General features: G+C 48.5%; 1 protein-coding gene across 3 annotated transcripts in view; it reads left to right on the top strand.

Annotated features, from left to right (window-relative positions):
- NOS1 (nitric oxide synthase 1) overlaps positions 1–19,264 on the top strand; it is a 180,049-nt gene that overhangs the window by 84,930 nt on the left and 75,855 nt on the right. For all 3 annotated transcript variants that reach the window (XM_072802686.1, XM_072802687.1, XM_072802685.1), the window contains exon 2: positions 5,665–6,794. In XM_072802686.1, coding sequence (XP_072658787.1) covers positions 6,079–6,794 — 716 coding nt within the window. In that variant the 5' untranslated portion in view covers positions 5,665–6,078. The remainder of the gene's footprint in view (positions 1–5,664; positions 6,795–19,264) is intronic.

Genomic DNA, 19,264 nt, shown 5'->3' with positions numbered 1-19,264 from the left:
TCTGTGTATTTTAAATATTAGGGTAGATACTGTCAAACTGCCGCTCAAAGAGGTAGTACAAAACAGCAGTGTGAGAGAGGGAGGCTTTCCCAAAGCCTCACGACAAGGTATACTGTCAAACTGGAAATACCCATGAATACTCATTCTACTAACTCTGAATTATGCTCATGGGGTGTGGGCATTAGATCTAGAAAGATCAAGGTATCATCAGCAAACCATACCCATGAAAGTGGGGGAGTTACATGTCTGGGGTACCCGGTGGGGCCAGGGTGCCCCTGTATCTGGGATCCCCAAAACACAGAACACCAACTGACCCCCCTGATGTGCAGAGGTTGGCAAGTTTGTAGCTATGATTTGCCAGCGTGGGAGAAAGCTCGTCAGCTTGATTCCCGGGTGGTGTTCTCTCTGGGGAAAGACTGCAAATTAGCAGTTTGGGAGATGTAAAGAAGTTGGTTGCTTTGTCGTGTTTTGTTTTGTTTTTTTTTTTAAAGAACACAGTTGGGTTACGGTGTGGGTCTTTTGTTTGTGTTGAGGGTGGCGGTATTTTGTTTTGTTTTTGAGACACCAAGACTTGGAATTTGTTTCTAAATGAGATAGGAGGGAGATGGGAAATGGAGCTGTAACTCCATCAGAGATTTTGTGAGTGTGCAAACAGAAAACACCCAGGAGTTCACAGGCTGAGTGTTGTTTTCTTCAATATTATTCATTTAAAAGGTAATACACATGTAATTAAAAACATCATTTAAGTGATATTCAAATAGAAAAATAAGGTAGACAGTGCAAAGTATGTTTTTCTCCTACTTGTGATTTCTCATATTCCTTGTAAATTGCAACCAATGATACCCATTCCTTCCAGAGTATTCTCTGCATTTACATGTGCAGAATTTACATGTATTTTTGTATCTTGGAACTCATATCGTACCTATAAATAGAGATCTGCCTCATTCTTTTTAACTAAACATTCATTATATACATAGGTTAGACTTCAAATGACCTTCGGACAACAGGATATTGCACACTCTACTATTAGCCCAAGGGACATCCTATTACCTCTCCCTTCACGTAGTTCTAGGTGGATTCTCTCCCTTACCCCATCCCCATCACACGTATTCTCAGAGGTCAACCTCAAAAAGTGGCAAGATCTTTGCTAACCCTGTGTCATTTTTCTGGTTTCTTTAGAAAGAAGTATTATCTTCTCTGGTGAAGTTACCAGTATATTCTCAAGGGGGCCCAAGGGACAGTGGGATACAGAGAGGAGGTCAGACTCCAGACCTGCACCGCCCAATGGCAATACAATGTGGTCCAGAAGTGTGATTTTTTTTTTTTACTGTACAGTAGTCACTTTTAAAAAGAGTTTAAAATGCCACAGGTGACATTAATTTTCATAATAATTTTATTTAACCCAGTAGATCCCAAACATTACCAGTTCAACATGTAACCGATATTGAAAAATTATTGAGCTATTCTATGTTCTTTTTTTCAAACTAGCCTTTGAAACCCAATGTGTGTTTGCTCTTACAGCAGATCTTAATGGAACCAGACACAGTTAAGGAGTTCAGTAGCCACATGTAGCTAGTGGCTGCCCTACTAGAGAGCATAGCCCTAGATTCCCGCCCCCCCCCCCGCCCCCAGCTATCGCTGATCATGTTGAATGAACCCCTTGGCTCTCTAGGCCTCTGCTTCCTCATTTTTTAAAAAGATTTTTTGTTTATTCATTTAAGAAAGAGAGAGCACAAGCCATGGGAGAGGCAGAGGGAGAGGGAGAAGCAGACTCCCCGCTGAGCAGGGAACCTGACGTGGGGTTCGATCCCAGGACCTGGAGATCATGACCTGAGCCAAAGGGCAGACACCCAACCATCTGAGCCACCCAGGCACCCCTGTTTCCTCATTTTTTAATGGAAGTTGAGTTGGATGATCTCAGCAGCTCCCCTCCCCTAATGTCCTCTGACTTTCAGTACTAAAAATGGACAGTCATGGACAAAAAGCAGCTTAATCTCACCATCTATACAATGGGGACCATCAAATGTGACCCTAATCAGAGTGAGGATGAAAAATATGGAGCCAATGAGGATGTGCTTTGGGGAGGAAAAGAAATGAGGCAGGTTGTGGGTATTAGGATTGGTCGACCCCGTTATGAGGACTCAGAATCCACTTGATAGACCCACCAGTTTCACTTCTCTGAACCCCACTCACCTCGCCCATGGGTAAGGTGGGGCTAGGAGTTTCTCCATACAGTCTCTGCCACAATCAAATAAGACAGCCATGCAGAGGGCTCGGCGCCATGCTCGGCACTCTGGAAACTCTCCATTACCAGAAACTGCTGCCATCCCCACCGCTCTGGTTGCACAAAGGCAGCCCAGAATAGGAAGTGGCTTGCCCAAGGTCGCACGGTGAGATAGTAGTAGCAGACGCTGGCCTATTTTGGCTCCCTCCTTGTCTCTGGCAATTGTCCCGAAAGTCAGCCACTAATTTCCTCGCAGCAAGGTAAATGAAATAAATACACCCGAAACCACTGAACTACTCAAATGAGGCCCAGGTCCAAGTATTGTTTCCATGGTATGTACGCTGGAGTGCATGCATGTGATTTGTTTAAAATCACAGCTCCACAGGGCGGGGGCTGGCTTGGCAGGACGCGCTGCCCTGCACCCGGCTCCCTGTGCTCAGAGCCCCATTCCACGACCCGTGCCAGACTCCACCAGATTTCCAGCAAAGGGCCCCCTCTAGATGGCACATGAACTACCTTTTGGTGAAACTGTGATGGTATAGAAAATTAACATTAAAAGCCAAGAAGCCTGAATTGTTATATATGATATAACAATAACAGGAAGCCATTTCTTCTGGGCATTTGCTGTGTGACATTGCTGGGTACCCTGCATTCACCATTGTAATTAATCCTTTTGGTTACCCAGGGTAGAGGTAACCACTTAACAGCTCCATTTTACAGCTGAGGAGATAGAAATTCCAAGAAAATAAGGAACTCACCCAGAAACACACAGAGCCAGAAGGGGCCTTAAAAATCTTCCCTGGGGCAGAGGCATTGTCAGCCACCCCACTGATCCAGGAGCCTACTGGACACTAGACATTCACCAGCTAGGACAAGCGGGTCTTCCTAGAGCACCTTAATTTATTTATCTGTAAAATGGGGATATTTGAACTTGACTTTGGTGAGAGTGAGGATAAAAACATGGCAGCAGATGAGGATGTGCTCTGGGAAGGAAAAGGAGGGAGATAAAGTGTTGTGGAATGGTTATTAAGATTAAGGTAGAGCCTGGCAAGTGCTCAGAATCTGCTGGCTGAGACACAGGGCTTGTTGTGCGCTCTCTTCTCTCTCTCTCCCTCTCTCTCTCTCTCTCTCTCTCTGCTGGCAGACACTGAATATCCCTGTTTCCCCCAAGCCTAGCCTCTTTCCAGTTCCTTCCAAAGATCAAGTTCCCTTTCTAAGGCCAAAGTCTGAGAAACATCACCCCAATTTCCCAAGCACCAGCCAACAGCCCTCCTTGATTTGGAAACCAACTGAGAAAGAGAAAAAGCTGAGCAAGGCTGGGAAGGTTTATGGATCACTTCATTCTTTTTCTTTTTCCTTAAGCCAAGCCCAGGCTCTGTCCTCTTTAGGGTTTGGCCCAAGCCAGAAGTGTAAGAAAAGCACTTGGAAGCTTTGCCTTCCCAGAAGCTCACCTACAAGTCCCTTCCTTAATTAAAAAACAGAGTCCACTGCCAAACTTGGACACCTAAGAGCTCTGGAGGTCCCAGCTATCTCTGCCTCCAGCTCAACAATGAACATCGTGGATTCAGTACCCAGAAGAAATGAGGCTTGGGGAGAGTTAAGGAAGTAAGGGAGTGAGGGGAGGACCGATCTTGCCCCGTGAGGAAAGACACAGAGATTCTGGATGGTTTTCTCTGCAAATCAGAACCCCAGCAGCAAGATGCTGAAAGACATTCAGCCGGTCGACGTTCAAGAAACACACGCTCACACACACAGCAGAGAAATGACACAGCATGAGGGCAATGCATGAATACACAGAGAGAAACACACACATACAGCGACGCCAGATGGAGAACGCAGCCTGGGCTGGGCCTGGGTATTCATTATTCCCTCACCCACACAGGGGCTGGCAGAGTTACATAATACAAGCTGCAAAAGGGGAGGCTGACTTACTAACCGCCCCGCCTTGAGGGGATCCAGGAAGTGGCACCTCCTTCTTGGGGGGAGGGGATGTCTCTACCCATCTCCTGCTCACAGAGGCAGTGGGAGCTTGTCAGCTGCCTCAGCCCCCGGATGACCCCGAGAATTCACTAAAAGGGAAATGAGGGAGTGAGTGTCACTTTGTTAGTAGTGGCAGATGGGGGCTCCCTCCTTGCGCTAAGCATGGTGAGGATGCCAGCAGGGAAGGGAAGGGGTAGAGCTGGAACCAGGACTTGAACTGGGGGACAGAGAAAGATGGAGGGGTTCTTTGCTGCTCCCACCTGCCCCTGACTCCACCCATAATCCACAGATCACCTGCTCCAACCCAGACCTGTAGGACACACTTACATAGCTGCCTGCTGTGTGCTTGCTACAGATGCATGCACCTCCCCTGGGCTGCAGCATGCCCAACGGGGCCCCCTGTTGCCCTTTGGTACCCCAAGCATACCCTGTTTCTCCGAGCCTGGGGAAGCTGGTGGAAGTTGAGAAAATAACCAGAATATGAAGTTTCTTCAATTAGACTGTAAGTTTAAAAGCTCGGCTCAGGAGTGGGGCAGACCTGAGTTCAAAGCCTCTCTTAACCATCATTTCTGTGTGATTTTGGACAACTAACTAAGCCCCTTCCCAAGCTTCTCATCTATTGAAGGGTAACCATGAGGATCAAAGGAGGAAGAAAGATATATACGTTAGGAGCCTACATGTTCAATAAGTGTCGGCTGTGTTTAATCATTTGGGATTTTTCTTCATTCAACAAATACTCATTGAGCACCTGCTGTACACTTGTGCTAATCCTAGGGGTACACAGTCTGCTCTCCTTAGTATTTCCCCGTTAGGGTTTCAGGTTGTAGAGTACAGATGTTCTCTAAAGTTTTGTGTGGAATCCATGTCTTTGGTGTTTATTACATCAGATTGGCTTTATGATGGTTTGTAATGTGGCCACATCTGTCCTCTTGAGCCTGGAACAGGTCGATATTTACAAAAATGGTCAGAAAGGCCAGTTGACCCCATTGTCAGGATTCCCCTTCCAGTGGGTTTGTTGTGAGGACTTTGGGAGTGGCCAGGACAGAGAGTTCAAAGATCTGTGCTGGCTGAGCTCCTGACCTGTTAGTGGAAAATGTTCGTAAAATGCCGAGAGCCAAAGGCCACATGACAAGCTGGAATGGTGGCCTCTCAGGACGGGAAAGAGATGAGATGAGATTGTGATTCTTGCCTTTTGATTTCTAGGCTGTCAGTGGTTCCCTTGGTTTCAGAGGCCTTTGATCATGGGAGGTGAAACCAGGCAATTTGCAGCTAACAGGGAAGGTGCCCCCTCCCCTTGAGGAGGAAGGATTTCATTTCGAGGTTGGCTTCCAAACTCCAGGGTCTCATGGCTAGACTTCTCAGTTGGCTGCATTTCCCATCTCGGTTTTGACGGTGGCATTGGGCATCCACATCAATCTCTCTTTTTGTAACTTCACCCCCTCCCTTTTCCTTCTCTCCAGCACAGGTCTGACGAGCTGGTGATGCCCAGAGAATAGTGCATGGTAGCTTGCGTCACCTCGAGACACATCTAGACGCAGCCACCAGACGCTTCTCCTCCCCAGTCTGCCTGACCTGTTGCTTAGGGACACGTCCCACGGCTTCTCCTGACGCCTGCCTGATCAACCATCACTTCCTAGAGAACAAGGAGGAAGGCCAACACAGGAAATCATGCCACCGACGGCCAGACAGCAATGAGTGGGTGACGCCAAGTTGACGTCAAAGACAGAGAAGACAAAGCCCAAGAGCAGCTCAAAGTTGAGACTCTTTGCGGCACCAGCTCTTCCTCTCAGTGTGGCATTAAGCCTGGCTCCTCCTGGTGAAGTCATCTTGGCTTGATACAGTGTAAGTCTTCAGACCCTTGGACCCTAGACACCATGGAGAGTCAGGTGTTCAGTGTTCAGCAAATCCAACCCAACGTCATTTCTGTCCGCCTCTTCAAGCGCAAGGTGGGGGGTCTGGGCTTCCTGGTGAAGGAGCGAGTGAGCAAGCCGCCCGTGATCATCTCTGACCTGATTCGGGGGGGTGCTGCGGAGCAGAGCGGCCTCATCCAGGCCGGCGACATCATCCTCGCAGTCAACGGCCAGCCCTTGGTGGACCTGAACTATGACAGTGCCCTGGAGGTGCTCAGGGGCATTGCCTCTGAGACACATGTAGTCCTCATTCTGAGGGGCCCTGAAGGCTTCACCACTCACCTGGAGACCACTTTCACTGGGGATGGGACCCCCAAGACCATCCGGGTAACACGGCCCCTGGGTCCCCCCACCACAGCTGTGGATCTGTCTCACCAGTCATCCGCCAGCAAAGAGCACACACCGGACGGGGCCACAGGTCCTGGCAATGGGCCACAGCATATCCAAGACAGTGGCCAGCAAGCCAGCTCACTCTTGAATACCAACAGCCTGGCTCCCAGACCCCCGAGCCAGGACTCTACCAAGAAGAGTACCGGGGTTGCTCTCCAGGACAGCCAGAACAATGAATTGCTCAAAGAGATAGAGCCTGTGCTGAGTCTTCTCACCAGTGGAAACAAAGGGATCAATGGAGTGGGACCTTCCAAAGCAGAGACAAAAGATGCAGAAGTCCAGGTGGACAGGTAAGCTCTACAGGTGTGTGCGTGCATGTGGGCAGTTATGTGGTGTATGGAAGCATGTACTGCAACTCAGATCAGAGCCCAGAAGCCAACCCGAGCTATTCCAGACACCTGCACAGACATATCCACTCGGCCACTCTTGCCTCTTTCCCTTAAAACTGTAGTTTTAAGATTGGAATGGGCATAACTTCTAGCCTGTATCTTTTGCCGTGAGACCCAGTGCTGAGAGTCATGGTAGCTGATGTCATGTCTTCCAGCAACCCCTCAAGGTGGGTATTTTTGCAGTCTACAATTCATGGGGCAGAAGACTGAGACTTAGAGGGAAGGGACTCTCCTAAATCACCTAGTGAGCGAGAGGTATGTCCATGGCAGCCTCAGCATAGAGTGAATGCCAGGGTCCTGGGAAGAGAGAGAGGATGAGCAGAAGCCTGGGTAACCCTCAGCCTAAACCAGCTCTTGCCTTGTGACAGCCACTTGGGAGCAAGGGAGATTCTAAAGGAACAGAATGGAATCAAAGTAGAGAACTGGCCCCAACTCCCCAAAACAGTGGTTGTGCTCATATTATGTAGGATCCAAGGCTAGAACATGAAGACCCGGGTCCCAGCCCCTCTGTATTTGCCAGATTGAAATTTTTTTTTGCTTCTTGGGAGGAAGAAAACAGGTGACACAGTGGGTGATTCTAGCTCCTTCTTTGGAAGAAATTGGTAGCTAAGCCCGGGTGTCAGAAAGTAGCGGGTCCAGAGACATAAGAGAGACATTCCTTTCCACTCTCATCTTCGATTAGCACTAACCCTATAGCTGCTACTTCTTATCCATGCCCCACTACAGAGGAGGCACAGGTGTGGGGCCAGAAACCCAGGCCAAGATTTCCCAACCCCCTCCCCAAGGACCCCTGAGGGTCCAGAGAGCATGTAGAGGTGCCCAGGATGCCCCTCAGGAGCCTGGATTGAAGCAACCCTCCAGGCCCCTGCACTGATTCATTTAACAGATGTTCATTGGAGACCTCCCGTGGCCAGACACTGCTCTGGGCGCCAGGGATGAAGCAATGAATGGAACAGACAAACCCTCTGACCTTGTGAATGAATGATATAGACGCGCCCCTTGACCTTGGGGAGCCAATTACAGTGTAGTGGGGACAATGAAGAATAAATGAGACAAAGATGTTAAAATACACCAGCCATCAGTGATATGTGCTAACGAGAGAGATGTTACAGGGAAGGAGTCAGGAAGTATTGCAGAGGGTGAATTTTAGAGGGAGAGGCTGGGTAGGCCTCAAGGAAGGTGATGTTGGAAGACCCAGAGGAAAGGAAAGAAGGGCACCTTCAAGCTTAATAGAGGAGAGACATTCTGGACAAAGGGAAAGGCAGGTGCCAAGGTCTGGAGGTAGGAGTGAGCCTGAAGTGGTGGAGGAACCACATGGGATCCAGTCTTCCTTCCTAATAGGTCAGCCCCCATTTTGTGGGGTCTGTGGCATCCCACCTCAGCCAAGTATTGCATCCTGAAGCTTTTCTAACTTCTCACACCTGGGCAAAAACCAAGCGAATTTCAGCAAGACCCCAAGAGAAAAGGTAGAGGCTCTGTCAGAAGCCCCCAAAGGGCCCTCCACTGCCCTTTTTTTAAAGATTTTATTTATTTATTCATGAAAGAGAGAGGCAGAGACACAGGCAGAGGGAGAAGCTGGCTTCATGCAGGGAGCCCAATGTGGGACTCGATCCCAGAACTCCGGGATCACACCCTGAGCCAAAGGCAGGTGCTCAACTGCTGAGCCACCCAGGCGTCCCCCCACCCCACTGCCCTTTGAGAGTGGGAGCCCCTATTGTCTTGACGTTCCTTTCCAGAGCTGGGGGCCTGGATCAGTCCTCGAGTCTGTCCCAGCTTGCAGAGATCCGGGGTCTGGTTAGCCCATGACTAGCATGGAGACCCCCCACCGGCTACAGCCCAGTCCGCAGGAGAGCTGCCACCTCCCGGGGGCCCCTACAGTGGCACACACATAGAGATGACATGGTCTTGACATAGCTTCCAGGAAGCCAGCAGCCCCCAAATCCACTCAATGGACTTAAATCCTAAAGCAGCTGTAAAATCCAGAATCAATCATTGGCCTGGTTTTCTGGGAGGCACCAGAAGTGCCTCCTCCTCTCCAAGGCTCAAGAGCAGCATGACCGTGAATAAGCGTGGCCTTCCCCCTTGGGGGCTATATTCCATACACTTGGTTCTGATTCTTGGCTGGGCACGGGACGGGCATGGAGTCATGAGCATCGGAATTCCCTGGGGCTATATTTCTGCCTCCCAGACCCAGGAGCCTGAATCTCCATGTGTGACATGGAGACGTCCCCTGGAAGGTCCCTCCCCCCACTCTGAAAAGCCGGTATGACCCTTTCCGAGGACACGAAAGCCCGGTGCAGGACTCTAGGCTTGGAGGAGGTCATCAGATATGAAGGGCTTTAACAGGAGACCTGAGGGGCCTCTCCAAATACCAACACAGAAAAGCAGCCTTCATTTCCCCAAGGATGGGGGAAGGGCATACCTGTCTGGCACGGGGTTTCCTCCAGCAGATTTTTTTTCCCAAATTGGGAGGCTGCACCTGAGCTCTCAACCTGTCACCATCCATCACAGTCTTCCTTCTAGTGACCAAAAGGAGCAGAAAGCACTGCTTTGGAGAAGGTGCAATTTGGAAGACAGTGGCCCAGGGCAGGGACAGGCCTCCATGAACCCCATTAAGGTAAATGGTTCTATGGATGAGTATTAGCTAAATCTAGTGCATGTTCCCCTGACTCTGTGGCTTACACCTGTGCTGGACTCAGAAACCCACCCCTTCACCCCGCCACTTGAACACAGATTTTTAAATGCCCCCTTTACTAACCAGGAGCTAGTTCATGTATCATATAACCTACTCACACTTTATATTTTTTTAATAAATATCATGCCCTAACTATAAAGTAAAGGAGACTATAAAAGTAATTCGTAGTAGGGGCACCTGGGGAGCACAGTCGGTAGGGTATCTGACTCTTGGTTTCAGCTCAGCGTCATGGGATCGAGCCCCACGTCAAGCTCCATGGTCAGCAGAGAGTCTGCTTGAGTTGCTCTCTCCCTCTCCCTCTGCTGCAACCCCCTGTGCTCACTCTCTTTCTCTCTCAAATAAATAAATCTTTAAAAGAAAAAAGTAATTTATAGTAACGGGAGCTATAATTCAATATATCAGTGCTCAGATATTTGTCCCTAAACACAGAATTAGTCCACACACGACAGTGTCAAATGCAGATTGACACAAGTGTGTTATTTTGGCAACTCAGATGTCACCAGCGGTGTTGCCTTAGTGATAGGATGGTGTGATTGTCCAAAATGGTGACAGACTCCCAATAAAATGATGTCCTGTCTTTTTTGTTTGTTTGTTTGTTTGTTTTTGATGTCCTGTCTTTAATTTATCCAGTGGCAGCATGCACAGAAAACTCAACATATTTTTTTCTTTTTTTTTCAACATATTTTAAAGCCATGTTTATGTGTAAGACCAAATTGGGATCTTGGCCCAGGAATTTCAGCTTGCTTTTTTATCTGTGTGGATGTCCAAAAGTTTTGTGGCAGCCAGGACCCTTCTTCCTGGTGTTGCTTTGTCCCTTGCACTGCAGGATATCTACCCTCCCTGATGCCACCTCCTTCCCGCTGTGATGCCAGGGGCCCTCACCATTGTTGGAACAACCAAAACTTTGGTTATTGCAAAAGTGCCCTCAGAAATTACCAAACTGCCTCCTTGGGGCTGAGATAAGTGTTGTGCTAAGTGTCAGCATCCCAAGTCAGGAAATGGAAGCCCAGGGACAGAATGGCCTTCGGGGTCACTCTTGGGGCTAGCAGGCCAGGGAGCATTCAAGCTCCTTGGAGCATGTGGCTGCCTGGAAATTACTCATTACTCATCCTTCCAGTGGCTTCCCCATCCAGGCTGGGGATCGGAAATGGCAACCTGGCTTCTCTATGGCCAGGTGACAGTGAGGCCGGCTGCCCACCAGGCCTGGAGCCCCACATCCCAGTCAGTTCAGCAGTCTGTGGCTTCTGGGGGCCAAGCATAGGCTGAGGCTATTCCTGGTTCTAGCAGTGCCCTTGACTCTCCTGCTGTCTCAGCCTCCTTTCCTTTCTTCCCTGTTTCTTCTTGGATACAGGCCTATTCTCCTGCTTCATCTAGTTCTTCTCCCTCACGGGGCATCCCTGGTCCTGTAATTTGGGGATGCTGGCCCTTTGTTGGTGGGGAGAAGTGATGCTTTCTTAGTCTAGACGCAGTGTCACCCTTGATCCCAGGGGGAAGGTGGGCCTGGCAGGTGGTAGCTGCGTGTAGGGAGCATAGGAAAGGGAAATCTGGGGGCTTCTGGGACCTTCTGCACTTGGGAGCTGTCACTTTAAAATGCTGCATATCGGAGGATATCCAGATTGTTCAGCTTGCTGCCCTGAAGGAGGGTTCTAAAGAGGCCAAGGTCCCTGGCCCAGCATCCATCTGGACCAGCCGGTCAGCCTCACCCTGCACTCTGATGACTTCCTCTCCACTTGCAGGGCAGCCGGTTACTGACAGAGTACCTTCCCAACAGCCATCTCTTCAGAGCTTGGGTGAATTCAGCTCCCTAAGTGGGTTGTGTGGTCTGGGCTCCCCATAGAGACCAGGAAACTGAAACTCCAAGAGGGGGAGCAGTTTGCCCAGGGTCACGTGGCACTGGCCACAGGGTGCTATCTTGGTTCTACCTAGAAATCTCACTATGGATGTCTACTGTTAAAGAGAAACTAGGCAAGACAATGTGGCTGGAGGCACAGAAGTCAATTTTGACCCCAGAGAATGAGCTTAATTAGGGAAAGGTGGTCTCCTGTAGCAAGCCTGTGTTTTGTGACCATTATGCAGGTCAACATATACTGAGCACTCCAGGTGGGCCTGACTCCAAGCTAAGGTCTTTACATCAGTTAATTCATTTGTTCCTCATAGCACCTCATTTTTCTAATAAGAAAACCAAGGCTCAGAGATGTGCAGTCACTTGTGCCAGGTCACATAGCTAGCAAGCAACAAAGCCAGGACTTGACCCGAAGCCCATGCTCTTGGCTTCTACTGGCATAGATGGCACTGTTGGCCACTAGCCATCAAGTGTACTCAACCACTAGCCATCAAGTTGCTGGGATCATTGGAGCATTTTCTCCATCTGGAAGGGAAACTGAGGCCCTAAGGTGCTATCTAAGAGAGATAGCACCCCTGGAGAACTGATCTCAGACCAACCAATGACAGCATTGACCTCAGGACCATCTGCATTAGAGGATCTCCTCCCTGGCTGGACTGGACATGCCTTGTGGCTTTGGATCACTCTGTTGGCATTGACTCCAGTGACTGCCTTCACACTGAAAATCAGTGTAAATTTTCATTCTCACCTTAACTGTTTGAACACAAGGGGCTTCCCCAGTGCATCCTTTCCTGGGAAGGGAGAGAAGTCCTATTTATAGAGCTACTACTCTTGCTTTGCACTCTCTTCCATCTGTGTCCCCACCATCTTATTAGATAGGCACCTAGCCCCTCATTTTGGGGAAGAGCTATGGAATAAGCCCACCTAGCCACCACTCACCCCAGATTGCATGTAACTAGGGGGTGTCTTACCATCTTTCATTCAACAGATATTTATTGAGCATCTGTTCTGCTCCAGATACTGTCCTTAGAACTGAGGATCCACTGATGAGCTTTGACCATTCATAGGCAAGAAATGAATAATAAACAGGTAGATTCAGGCAGTCGTTTTAGATAGTGACGCATGCATGAAAGAAATGAAATAGTGATTTGAAGAAACATGGCTTGGGGTTAGGTTAAAAAAAAAAACAAAAAACTAGATCGGAGAGTCAGAGAAGGCCTCCCTAAGGAGGCAACGTTTATACTGAGGCCAGAAGGTGTGAACCATGTGAAATCTAGGGAAGGGCATTCCTGGCAGAAGGTACAGCAGGAGAAAAGGCCCTGAGGCAGAAACAAGGTTGGGATGTTCAAGGAACATAAAGAAGGTCTGTGGGACGTGAGCGTAATGAGTATAAAGAAAGAGTGAGGCAGTGACATCGCACACATGGGCAGGGCCACCAATCCCTCCCCTTCACCCCCCGCACACCCTCCCTTCCTCTGCCACCAAATATTCACTGTATCCATTTCCCCTGGCTCTTTGCTACAGTAATGAAGTCCACAAACTGGCCTAAAACCACACGCATTCACTCTCTTACAGCCCTGGAGGTCTTATGTCTGAAGGCTCTAAAGGTGAATCTGCTTCCTTACCTTCTGCAGCTTCCAGAGCTGCATTCCTTGCCTTTCGTGGCTGGTGGCCCCTTCCTGCCCCTTCAAAGCCAGCATGAGGCATCTTATTTCCAGGGTCACATGGCCTTCTACTTTTATGGCCGATCTCGCTCTGCTTCCTTCTTATAAGGACATGTGTGATGGCATTTAGGGCACACCCAGTTAATCCAAGATAATCTCCCCACTTTCAAGATCCTCAACGTCATCACCCCTGCAAAGACCCTCTTTCCACATAAGGAACCATATATAGGCTCCAGGGGTGAGGACTTGATGTCTCTGGGGGCCATTTTCAGCCCACCACACCCATCCAACAAACTCCATTGAGCGATGCTGTGGCTAGGCCCTGGATGGGCCATTGCTATGAGGTCTCACTGGACTGGGATCAGGGACATTACTTCTAGTCCCCCTTGCGGCTCACCAGCTCCATAGATGAGCCATAAGATTCTTTCCGGAACTACCATTCAGGTTCCTCCCGAGGTAGGAGGTCAGTGGTGGGCATACTCATCACAGGCCAAGCAACTGATCAGTCCACCTCCTTGTCAAGCCCACCTGGAAGGTTAACTGCTCCCTTCGACCTCTCTCCAGGGGGAGGAACTCAAATATCCCTTTAGGTCAGAGGTCACAAACTGGGAGTTAAGGCTCATACCCAAATCTCCCTCCAGTTTTATTGGGCCTACAGAATTTTCTGGCAAAGTGATTTTTGTTGCAAAATAGAGAAATCAAGAGGTTTCACACTAAAACTGATTTCCAGCCTCTCAAAACTAGAGAGACTAGCTGAAGAGCTATTAGCACCAAACCTGTATCGTAGGGAGACAGCCAGCCTCGGGGACTGGGTGGGGCTAGCGTGGGCCCTCCAGTTCCCCAAGATCTAAAATCAGCCAGTCCGCTCAGTCTGGATGCTGTAAACACTGGAGTTTAAGGATCCTGCCCAGTTTTTGTAATGTTAACAATTATACTCATGATTACTGCTGAGCCCAGAGGCCCTCATCCCACCTCTCCAGCTAGAGCATTGTGGGAAAATTCCAGCTCTCAAGAGCCTACTCTTCTCTTTTGCCATCTTCCCCTACCCTAGCATGATGAGATCTAGAATGAAGCTTTGCAGAGACCCCAGACTCATTTCCCACAGCCCCCAAGTCTTCCTGCTTTAACTTAGCTCCCAGCATCCACAGCCAGGTGGATGGCGGACAGCAAGAAGGGTGAAGTGGTGAGGGCATAGTGTGGTATCTGAGGAGAGACGCAGCAGGCTTCTTGCCAGGACCAGCTGCTCCTCAGCGGCCTCCTCTCCTGGTTGGGGCAGAGCAGGTGGCTCCTACATCCCGACCATGCCCAACACACAGGCCTGGCCCACCTGCTCCCCATCCTGGGTACTCTCGGTTGGTTTGTGGTCAGCACTGGGCTGACCAGCACTTGTGCAAACTTCCCGTGGAGTGGGCCCAGGACCCCCACACCCTCTGCCTGAGAGCCTAAGATCTGGCCCCCAGGAAGCTTAAGTTGGAAGGAGCTGGCAAAGGTCTTCAGAAGGTCTAAAGAATGCCAGACTGACTGTGAGCTTGGATATGATTGTCCAGTTGGCAAAATGGAAGCAAAGGAGCTTGGGTTTGGTCCTTGCCAGGAAGCTCAGAAAATGCTCACCAAGTAGGAAGTAGAGCTCCAGGCCTGATCTTATTGTGGGGGAGGGGAAGCAGAAAGGGAGCTAGGGTGACATTGACATTCCTAACCAGGAGGGAACCTTGCTGTTCATTGTTAGAGTCAGACCCGGAGGCCTCCCAGCAAGGGGGGTCTGCAAGGATGTCCATGGACCATGCTTCTGACAATGCAGATTCCACTGTCCCCACTTAGACCCACTACTTCGGACTCTCCAGGGGGCAAGTTCAGGGGAATTTTAACAGGCCCCTCAGTTGATTCCAGTAGCCCCTGGAGCATGAGAACCGCCATCATGGGATCATGATACTGGGGATACTGGTCCACCTGGAATGCAAGCCCACTGCAGGGTGGCTTCCTAGGGGGCTGAAGACACCTGAGAGAAGGTGGAAGCCACATGGCAAAGGCAACTTTTTCAATCCTATCTGGGAACAAGGGTGAACTAGTAAATAAATCCTCGTGGATGTAGAGATGGGCATAGAGCAAGGATGGGAAGCATGAGATTGGGGTCCTTAGCCACACCTAAGCCAGTGCTTCCCAATAAGGAGGAGTACATTTTGTTTCCTCCCGAAAGGGACATGGGGTAATGTCTGGAGACACTTTGGATTGTCACAACTGGCAGAGACTGTGGAGGGGAGAGGAGTATTCCTGGCATCTGATGGGTAGAAACCAGGGAGACTGTGAAACACCCTGCAGTGTACAGGATACCCCCACAACAAAGAATTATCCAGCTCCCAAAATATCAGTTGTTCCAGGTTCAGAAATTGTGATCTAAACTGAAACCACTCCAGGCAGCCAGGCAGGACCAACATTCATGAGGACTAGCAAAGGAGAGTCACCATCCAAGCTTCTAAGTAGTCAAGACAGGCCCCATCCACCTCCATCTATGGGTTCCCAGTATATTTATTTAAATGAAGAAATGATACATCAGAGCAACCAAAAACCTCATCCAATGGATAAATACATTCAACATCTCTACTGCATTTAGAGGGAAAGATCAATATCTAGATTTGAGGTTCTTCACCAGTATGAGATTGAACTACATAGATGACTCTCCCACCACCCCTTAAGCCCTGTTCTCAGTGATTCGCAGCTAGAGGAACAGCAAAAAAGGGGACATCTGACTTTCAGGCTTTCTCCACTGCTCATTAGTGGTGTGACCTTTGACAAGTTACCTAATCTTTCTGAGCTTCAATGACCTTAGTTGTCAGTGAAGATACACATGTTCGATCAGTTCTGACTATGTGTTAGGCATTCTACATGCATGGCTTCGTTTAACCCCCAGGAGTGGAGAGGTGTGAAGCGGGTGTTGAAGGTTGACTAGGAGTTGGTTCCCAGCAGAGGGAAGATGAAAGGGCATCCCAGGGAGGTCAAGTGTAAAGGTAGGAGTGGACAACACTCCCTCGGGAGGAGGGGAGAGTGGAGATCAGGACTGAGAATGATGGAAAGTGGGAGTCTAGAAGGGGAACAGAGGATTCTTGAAGTCCTGTGGTATGTGAATAAGACATGACAGTTTAGAAAGGGTCTGAGTATCCCTGCCTGTGCCCTCAAACCCACCCCCAGGAAACATGCTTTTTCTCAGCTTAGAGCTATATATGCCTTCATTTCCCAGTCTTCAGAGACATTAAGGCTTTGAGGGGCAGTTGTCCAATGCTACAACCATCAGCCACATTTAGCTACTTAATTAAAATTAGATAAAATTTCAGATTCAGTTTCTCATTGCCCATAGGAACATTGCAAGTACTCAATTGCCACATGTAACCAGTGGCCATAAAACTGGACAACACAGATGTAGGATGTTCCCATCATCGCAGAAAGTTCTACTAGACCCTGCTGGCATAGAGGAAACTTGGATGTTTTATACAGAACCAGTATTTTCCTTTTTCTGTTTCTGTCTAATCAGCCCATAACTACATTAGTAGGTGCTACACAGCTAATGGCTATAAGCTTTACCTTGTTTAACCACTGCTGCAACGCCACGAACTAGGTATTATTAACCCTGCTTTAGAGATGAATAAATGGAGGTTAAGAAAGCATAAGTATCCAAAATATCCAAAGTTGCACAGCTTATAACCAGCAGAGCCAAGAGCTGAACCCAGGGCCACCCAGCCCATAGCCCACCCAAGCCATAGCTCTTAACCAGCAAGCTACTCTGCCCGTACAAACCCATCAAGCAGCTAGACCCCGGGGGGAACAGATTCGTGGCAATGAACCAGAGGTTCCCCTCAGACCTGGTAATCACTTTCAGGCTGGGAGCTGGGAATCTACTGAAATCTACTTCTGATTTTGCTCCTGGTTGAATGGAAGCAGAATAGCTCAACCCAGATGGTCCCTGGTTCCATATTAAAAATATTCTTGCCCTGCTCATCACACAGGACTCTTAAATAAGTTTGTGTTGACAAAATACTTCAAATGCATTATTTAAACAAAGGTGTTAAAGGCTTTTTTTAAAAAGGAGGGAGTGCAGGAGGGAATAAAAGCAGCTCTCCCTGAAGATTCACAACAGACAAGCCATGTGAGCCACTTCAGAGTTGCCTAGGTAATTGTCCCCTAGAATTTTTGCAGACTGGCCTCATTCAGCAAAGAAATGTTGGATTACTTACTCTTTAGCCTCTGGCTCAGAGTAACTACGTTTTCCTGTCTGCTTTAAAAAGGAAGGATCTGGGCCGAGCATCAATGAGACCTAGTTTCAAATCCCAGCCCTTCTGTGTGCTCACTGTGGGACCTTTGGAAACTTACATAACCTCTCCAGGCTCAGTTTTTGCATCTGTAAAATAGGGCTTTTAATGTCTGTTGCGAGTAAATGAAGTAACTTCCGTTCTAGCACCTGGCATGTTATAGACACTCGAACACTATTAACCTCTTGTCTCTGCTGAATCCCCATTTATAGTCATGTGATATCATAGGATCAGGAGTTTCAGAGTTGAGAGGGAGCTGAGTGACAGTGAGAGCTGCCATCTCAACAGACAATTCCTCTGTTTATCATCATGTAGGTAAACCATTGGCTTGTGAAATGTCTGTAATCAAGGACCACTCCCCGTGTGTTTTAGTGACATTTTAAAGAGGGTAAAACAGAATGTTCCCTCCAACGATTGCAGTCCTCTCTAAGCAGAAGAGGTGGCTCTGACGCAGGCCACCAGGACTTTGTAAAACACAGTGAGGAGGGAGGTCTGGCTGGCCCTGAGTGAGCAGCCAGAGGGACCACTCAGGGCCGTGCACTAGAGCTTGAGCCCTGACTTCCAATTGATCCCAAATGACTGTCAGTGCCAGACTAGGGGTTAAGGGAAACTATAAAACCAGGATTTTAAATCCCTAAAGCTGGAAATGTAGAACAGAGGACTAGGTAAGGGTTCTCCTTGACACCTGGGACCAAAACCAGGAGGGGCCCCAGAGCAAGCCACAGTGCCTAAAATTGGGGAACAGACAGATGCTATAGTCAAACTAAAAGTGGATGGGAGGGTTAAAAAGAGGCCAGTTGTCAGGAAGCAAGAGAGCAGAGCTGAGAGGGAGCAAGGACAGAAGGGAGATGGGGCTGGTCAGGAGGTCTGGATTTTGATGCAACATCAGTCTCATTGCAGCCATGATTTCTCTCCATGTTAGAGGATGACCAAGCTGTGGAACCTACCTGAGATTGTCTCCTCCTGAATCTGAGTTCAAGAGCAGAGAGCCAGGAAAGCTTTGCAGTTAAGAAGTCAGGATTTAGTCATAAACAAGTCTGGTTTTGAATCCCAACCCCACCATCTGTAACTGTGTGACTTTGTGATTTAACCTCTCTGAGCCTCATTCTCCTCATCTGATGAGGATTATGAGGATTATGATTATAGCAACGCAGATGCTAATGATGGTGATGATGAAAGGAGGATGGTGATGCTGGTAGTGATGGTGATGACGATGAATAGTATGATGTAATGAAAGTGATGATGGTAATGATGAGAGTGATTATGGCAATGGTGATGGTGATAATGGTGGTTATGCTGATGAGACACTGGATGGTGATGATCATGGAATGATGGTGGTGGTGGGGTGATGGTGGTAGCAGTGGAAGTTTGGGTAGTGATGCTGATGGTGGTGATGGCGATGATGGCAATGATGGTGGTGATAGTGGCAGTAGTGATGGTGATGTGATGGTGATGCTGGCAATAGTATTGATACTAATCTTGGTGATGGTGATGATAGTGATGCTAGTGATTGTGATGATGGTGGTGGTGGTGATGGTGGCAGTGATGGTGATGATGATAATGATACTGATGAATGATGATAATGAGAGCCCCCACTTCAGAATGGCTGTGAAGAGTGGGCTGAAAAACTGTGGCCTTGAACATCTTAGTTTCTGTCTTGCTTACACCATCTATAAAATGTGGTTAATTTTCATTCATTGTCACAAGGATCAAATTAGAACACTTGAAAAGTGCTTGACACGTTATAAGTGCTTAATAAACACTAGCTATTGTTTTTAATAGTATTATTATTTTTGTTGCTCTGTTCCTCTCATTTTCAGAATCTTTTCTGTTTCTCTTGGGCTAGTATCATCAGTCTCCTTATCAGCGCT

Source organism: Canis lupus, chromosome 27 (assembly GCF_048164855.1).
Source record: "Canis lupus baileyi chromosome 27, mCanLup2.hap1, whole genome shotgun sequence".
NCBI lineage: Eukaryota > Metazoa > Chordata > Mammalia > Carnivora > Canidae > Canis > Canis lupus.
Note: the sequence above shows the minus strand (reverse complement) of the source record. Positions and strands in the feature narration are given on the sequence as shown.